Source organism: Takifugu rubripes, chromosome 1 (assembly GCF_901000725.2).
Source record: "Takifugu rubripes chromosome 1, fTakRub1.2, whole genome shotgun sequence".
Taxonomy (NCBI): Eukaryota; Metazoa; Chordata; class Actinopteri; order Tetraodontiformes; family Tetraodontidae; genus Takifugu; species Takifugu rubripes.
Window position 1 is genome coordinate 14,447,658 of NC_042285.1, and position 7,552 is coordinate 14,455,209.

A 7,552-nucleotide genomic window follows, 5' to 3' on the forward strand; every position below is an offset into this window, starting at 1 on the left:
TATTTTAAATATAGTCTGTGTCTCTGTCTATCTGGGGGAGGGGGCTGTGTGTTGGAGCCCACAAAGTAAGAAAAACACAAAGAAATGTTTGAGACATTTCATTCCTATATCTTAAATGTTGACAATAATGATCATCAGTTAAAGCTAGCTTCACTGTATACTGTAAGGAAAACAGATTTGGCATCAAATGTGATAGTGATTTCATTCAATATGGACTTTTCAGCAACTGGCTGTATCATTGTTTAAAACATTGATTACAATGCTGCAGATCTTCATGCATCAATACGCCCTTTGTTTGTATATTTATTGGAAGCATTAGCTAAAGACAGATTGTTTCCCAATACACTTTTGTGAGAAAAAAAAAAGAGGGGTGGGGGTAACGCGTGTGGGTGTGAGTCTCCCACATTGAATGGTTGAGGTCTGCGGTGGCGGGCTGCAGAATCCAGAATAAAAGCTGCAGCCCAGCAGTAGTTGCGCTCTGACGGCTGCAGAATGCGCATCTTGGCACTACTCTGCACACTCGCTCTCCTGCTGCAGGAGGTCCAGGCATGGGGCTACAGGAACGGAATATTCCACAATTCTATATGGCTTGGTACGTATTCTGAAGTACTTTCTGCTCATTTACCTGTGTCCTCCTTAGAGTTTATGATGAGATTGGTCTTGTTGGATTCCTCGAAACTTTAACTGGGATGCAAGTTGAAGAAATCCATTTCGCAGGAACGATCAGCTGTCTGTACTACCTGCTGCACTAATGCTAAATTGTAAATGGGAAACAGACTAACTTGGGGAAACAGACTAACATTTTCTTTTGCATGACAAACTGTACCAGTTCCTCACCGCTTACAGGAGGTGTAGACGCAAATCTTCACAAAGTTTCCCGAAGGAAGCTGTTGCGAAAAAGGGGTCTGTCTGTAAACTGAGCACAACAGAGATTTTTAAAATCGTGTTCAGTGGGGTTAGATGGCTCTATCACCCCCATTTACACCCTCAGGTGAAGTACAGTATATCGTGTAGTCGTTAATGGCTGCGGTGTCGGACTGGAGCCAGCGTGCGTAAAAACACCGAATCGGGATCCATTTGCGGGACTAATTGCGCTCAGATGTCTTGAATCCCCAAGAAAAGTACGTCATTTTCTGTGATTTGCTGTCTTCAGACTTCTGTTCGGCGTTGCTTCTTGGAAATTTGAAAACTGCTGACGATGTTATGATGTTCATATGGGTCAAATATGAAGTATCTTCTCATTTCCATTCCCTAATAAAGAGTTACGTTTTATCTTTCACCACAGGCATCATGAAAATTATTAACCCAATAATTACTTTTTTCTCAATTAAATTTACACCATTTTCAAAGTAATCATCAACGTATTTTATGGGGACTTAATTCTTCCTTAATTTTGTTGTATATTTATATGCTAATCGAGATTATGATTACTCTTTTCAGCAGGTCACATGTCACATATATCAGTGCCATTCCAGAACAAAATATTTGATGTTTTTTTGCTCAAGACTTAATTTCTTTGGAGGTCACCACCAGGAATTTTTCCTGCATGAAATTATACTTAACACATTAAACTCTTGGAAAATGACTTGGAAAACTAGCACAATCTTAATGGTGTAAATGACTAATGTAGTAGGCAGGACAGCTGTAGTTCTTTATTAATTCTTAAAGAAGTGCTGAATTATGTGTTAGTCTTATATAAACTAAACCATAAGTTTGTTTGTTTTTACGACTATGCAAAGGCGGTCCTTACATTAGGACCAACAGACTTCCCTTGTCCCAAATAGCATTTTTATAGCCTGGCTGAGTGCTGTATGATACCAGTAAACATGGGAAAATGACTTCATCTCAGGGCTTTCCAGGAGTGAAATGGGTCACAGTCATGTGAAAAGAAAATATATTAAATTTCTCGGACCTTGAGGTTTTTATCAATTTTAAATCACACTTCTCCAGCTGTGTATTGAAATATAAATCCAACAAGCTGTTGACAGTATGTAAACCTCTGTAGACATCCTGTAGATTTTTACGAGGTTAAAGGGTGTGTGACTTTTTGGTTCTCTCCTTTTAAGTCTAATGCACCATCCAGTGCTGACGGGGTGTGTAAGTGACAGTTTATGGATTGCAAAATCGTTATTCAGAAAATCACTTAGGCCAAAATTTCCGATGGATCTTGCATAGTTTTGCCTGTGTAAAAGTCCCCCCCCCCCCCCCCAAAAAAAAGAAGGCCATTCAGTGAGTAAGTGACAAAACTGTTGGTCTACATCCAAAATGCTGCAAAACACTAGCACATGTTGCACAATTTGGCCAGGTGACCTGCCTAAAAGGACTTGTTGTTGCCACCAATCTTTACTGAATGAAGAGAAATACTACAAGAGCAACTGGGAAAAGTGGCCTCCCACAGCACTACTGGGTGTCTAGGTGATTTAGCAAGAGAATAAACATCACCTTGGCAAATCTGCAGGGAAGAATGAAAAGTTAAGCAAAAGCAGGCCCTGACATGGTCCACCCCACCAAACTGAAGATACTATCAGCACTCTGTGTATGCCTAGCATCACCAGCTGCTAATGAAGGACCCACACAGAGCAGGATTGTGTAGCATCTTAGCAGCTATGATAAGTGGGGACATCACATCAGCTGGGGTAGATGTGGTTAACAATGTCACCTCACAGCAACACACATTTGAATGCTCCTGCAGCTTTTCTGCCTGGTGAAATGGCAACTTTAATTTGACCTCAGCCATGGGAGTGTAAATGGTTGTCCAGGGTGTACCAGTGGATGGATGGATGGATGGATGGATGGATGGATGGATGGATGGATGGATGGATGGATGGATGGATGGATGGATGGATGGATGGATGGATGGATGGATGGATGGATGGATGGATGGATGGATGGATGGATGGATGGATGGATGGATGGATGGATGGATGGATGGATGGATGGATGAATGAATGGATCAGAGGAAGCAAGCACCAGCTACCAGGCACTGTACTGACTGGAGTCACTACAACAAAGCAAAGTACTCAATGAGATATTGAGATCCAGCTGTACGTAAAGATCTAAAAAAAATCTAATCTAATTTAGATGAACTCAGTACACTCAGATGGCACAAAAGAGGCAGGTGTGGAGCAAGCACCCTGGGATCCAACTGGCAAATGGAAATCAGAGAAGGGCCACAAATACCTACAAAGAGTTTGTCAGGTCTAGGAAAGTCAACTGAATGTGTCAGAACAAGATTCATTTGGCAAAAAGAACTACCGGTACACCCTGCAGGTTATCAGATACCCAAGAGATAGAAGCCACTGCACCTATTCAAGCACAAAACAATGAGTGATCCTCAGGCCTTTTAAGGATTTATTACTTTTTAAATGTTGAATTAAAATACTTATAATTGCTTTCAAGAAATCACAAAATTACTTTAATTATGACAGAAGTTTCAACATAATTTTGATATTTTGTGTATACAGTAGTCAATTTCTTTAGCTTCACTAACGGTTTGCGCATGATGTCTTTTTTCCGTTGTCTCTCTGTGTTAACAGAACAAGCAGCTGGAGTTTATCACCGGGAATCACGTAAAGGAAGATACCAGCTGACGTATAATGAGGCCAAAGCTGTCTGCAAATACGAGGGAGGGAAGCTGGCCACCTATAAACAGCTGGAGGCAGCTCGTCAAATAGGTCTCCAACTCACACACACCCATATCTGAAGCTGACTCCATGCCAGTAGAGAATAAAGCATACTGAAACATAATTCACGGCTGTTTTCCTTAATTATTTGCATTTCTTTTAAGCCTGTCCACATGATGCTAATTTATTAGAGGTCTTCACGACTGTATCACTGGCTGATTTATACCTGTTCCGCCGTGTCTTTGTATGTTCCTTTGCTCAGTGGAATTCCTCTGACATGTACGAACAGAGAATCAAAGGGTAAAGTTCACCCTCTGCTGAGTGAGACCGTTCCAGGCTTTAAACAGCCTCAGGAGCGTTGAATTGTTCACATCATACTGATTGAAAAATGTCGCCGGAGATTGAATCCAGCAACGCTCTCTGATGTTTGGGTCCAGCCTCGGCGGGGGGGTCTCAGCTATCTGGCAGTAATCAACTTTGGAGGTCGCTTTTTTTTCACCTTCAAGGCAACCATCTGCAGACGAACAGCACAACAAATAGAAGGCTCAGCCAGTCTCATCTGATGTTTTATTGGTTTTAGTTTATAAAATATTAGGCTATAAAAAAGTCTGGTTCCTGTGAGATTTTGAAATAAACATTTTTTTAAACCATAGAGTTGATTTTTTCCCCCAAATTAATTCATTCCAGTGCTTTTCAAAGGCCGCCCTGACTTTTATTCAAACCGTAGAACATATTTATTTAACAATAAACAATGTCTTTTCTGCTCCTGTGCAGGTTTCCATGTCTGTGCAGCCGGATGGTTCAGTTCAGGACGTGTGGGTTACCCTATTGTCAAAGCAGGGGCCAACTGCGGGTTTGGCAAGGTCGGCATCGTCGACTATGGCCACCGGCTGAACAAAAGTGAGAAATGGGACGTGTACTGCTACAACCCAGACAGTAAGTACTCACAGAAGACTTTTTACCTTCTCTCTAGTAGTAGCAGGAATTCCTGCCCCAGACCTGGATCAGAGGAAGAGATTTGACGGACCATAATAATAATAAAGGAATTGGAGCAGTGGATTGATGAGAGCTAAGAATAACACATACCCTTATTCTAAAATAAATTGTAAAGAAGGAAGTACTAACCAACCGGCCTGAGTCAAACATACAGCAAAGCCCAGTTTGTAATAGTGAATGAGGAGGAAACAAAAGCCAAATCCATTATGATAATGTTTGACCTAAGTTCTGCTGTCGTCCAGCCGTGAAGACACGAACACAAGGATCATCTCTTTCAGAATCAGCATCAGTCTCTTGTTTACATTCTTGTACCACTGTTGGCCACATTCCTTTGTTGTGTTGATGTCGCTAATGATGGTGTTGATGGGGGGTTACAGAGCCGAGGCCAGTCTTCTGTCCTCCACATCATCGTTACCTCTGGTTCAGGTGAAGTAGGAGGCAAAGTGAATATCATTGTGCATAACAGTGAATGTGCAGATATGTCCCAAAAATATGGCCGCTTGCAGGTTCACAGATAATAATGTGACGCACTGATGGCGACAATAAACATGCTTTTCTTTTACAAGCAAAGCAAAAAAAAAAATCCCCCCCAAAATGAGACATCATCCCAAGACAGTCTGTGGTTTACAGAGAAAATAAATGTTTCTGTTGGGATCAGCCAAGCAAAAGGGTTTAAAACACCGTCAATTCTAAGGGATGATGCCACTCTCCTCGCTTCCTGTTAGATGTGAGGCATCTGAACTGTTTTTCCTGGTTCCTGATTCTTACCTTACTTTGTATCTCGGTGTAAACCCTTTATTAATATTCAACAGTGTGTGTGCGTGTGTGTGTTTCTGTGTGTGCGCGCGTGTGTGAGTGTGTGTGTGTCAGAATGTCACGAATGACTCCGATCATCATTTCTGCATCTTTTAGAAAAAGAGTGTGGCGGAGTGCTGACTGACCAGCAGAGGGTTATTCAGTCTCCTGGATTCCCTGAGGAGTATCAGGATGAGCAGATCTGCTACTGGCACATACGTGTGCGATTAGGCCAAAAGATCCACCTGCACTTCCAGGACTTTGACGTGGAGGACGACACAGCATGTCTTGCCGATTACCTGGAGGTCTACGACAGCTACGATGACGTCTCGGGCTTCGCCGGCAGGTGAGAATCATTGATCAGTCAATCGGAAATGTGGTCCTAACTGGAAACTTAACTGTGTGTATTATTGGATCTAAATACAGAGGAACCTTCTCTGTTCAGTCAAAAACATGACCATGAAAAGAGAAAATCATTTCGGATTCAGGATGGGCACACAAGCATAAATTACCACTGTAATCGGCAAATCACACAACCAGGTCAAGGGCGATGAATCTCCTTTTAAATCATCATACAGTTGTATGACGCTCTCGCAGGGATCTATTTTACTGGCCTCAGCTCCACTGTACAACAAACCGATTTCATACATAATCTTACATGTGAAACTGGGGGATACTGGGTTCTTTTATCACAGTAAAAACACTTTTTGTATTTGGAAAAAGTGTCATAAATACTCTTTTTTTAAAAAGCTGCCAGGATTTCCGTATTCTGTCGTTTGGGTGTATGACAATTTTGACCAATTTGTTTTCTGAAAAGGGTCATGACACCTTTTAGTTACAAACTGATTCATTTTGAGCCTCAACAAAGTTGAGTTACCGGTATTCTAAATGAATAGTTGGTGCCAGGATTTACTTGCAAAAGAAAGTAAAAGTGAATGACATGAGCTCGCTGTGTATACAGGAAAAATGACATCATCAGTGAAAGTCATAGCAACCGTTGCCTGCAAACCCTGCATGTTTTTTAAATATGTATTGTTGAGGCTTTCTCAAAAGTTTAGACTATGTTATTTTATTTAAAAGTATTTTGAAAGCACTGTGACAGACAGCCATATTTTTAGTAAAGCAAAGAACGATGTAGCAATCCATGATTTCAGGTTCTACAAGCTCCAAACCCGAAGACTTGAATTTGTGAGAGTATCTAAAGAATAAAGGATGTGACATTTGGTGCCCTGGAAGATATTTCTGGATAAAGCACTCTGGTGACAATTGTGATAAAAACTCAATAACCACCTCTTAATCTGCAGATTCTGTGGTGATGGTTTACCTGATGACATCATCAGCACAGGTGAGAAGTTAGAATTTTGGAGTGGGATTGTTGGTTCTTTGACTGTTGCTCACTGACCTTTCTGGTTCTTTCCAGGAAATGTGATGACTCTGAAATTCCTCTCTGATTCCTCAGTGACAGCTGGAGGTTTCAAGCTAAAATATACAGCTGTAAATTCAAAGGGTGTCACAAAATACCACTGAGGAATAGTTTGATTCGATACGCTGACATATTCCTGCATTAGTTAGCATGTTTACTGTATTCTCTAATGTGATTAAGGTCATTTTTAAGGAGCTACATAACTCTACCCTTTGTAATAGTTAGATATTGCTCTTTACAAAAATAAAGAAAACAAATGAATCTGGCTTTGTGCTTCTCGTATGTATGTACATGAACTAGAGAAGATTTCTTGATTTTCTATTTTTGTGTCCACCACCTAAAATAGTACATTAAAAATTATAGAAACAATTCATAATTTTTAAATGATGACTACTTCACTGGTGTCTGCAGCTTATTGTTAAGTAAAATAAAATAATCTAAAGCTACGTAATGTGCATTTCCATCTTAAATTCAGTAACAATTGAGCAATTGGTCAAAGATAAGAGAAGAAAATAACAATTGAAAATTATATTTGATCAGCTCATCCAGGACCATTGAAACATTCATGCACAAATATTCTTCACATAGTTCTTCGGAGGCCGGACTGAGGCAGGATTAAATACTTTAAAATGCAGCATAATAAACAACACAGAAAAACAACACGCTGCAGCATTACAGCCATAGGTACAAAAATAAACACACACACACACAAAAT

The 7,552-nt window shown here is 40.5% G+C and overlaps 1 protein-coding gene across 1 annotated transcript; it reads left to right on the top strand.

Moving 5' to 3' along the window:
• Positions 1–434: 434 nt before the first annotated feature.
• On the top strand, positions 435–7,101 carry tnfaip6 (tumor necrosis factor, alpha-induced protein 6). The gene is made up of 6 exons (XM_003961701.3): positions 435–592; positions 3,537–3,674; positions 4,398–4,559; positions 5,532–5,760; positions 6,719–6,759; positions 6,835–7,101. The coding sequence occupies exons 1-6, from the start codon at positions 493–495 to the stop codon at positions 6,939–6,941; spliced, it is 777 nt and encodes a 258-aa protein (XP_003961750.1). The 5' UTR covers positions 435–492; the 3' UTR covers positions 6,942–7,101.
• Positions 7,102–7,552: the final 451 nt, after the last annotated feature.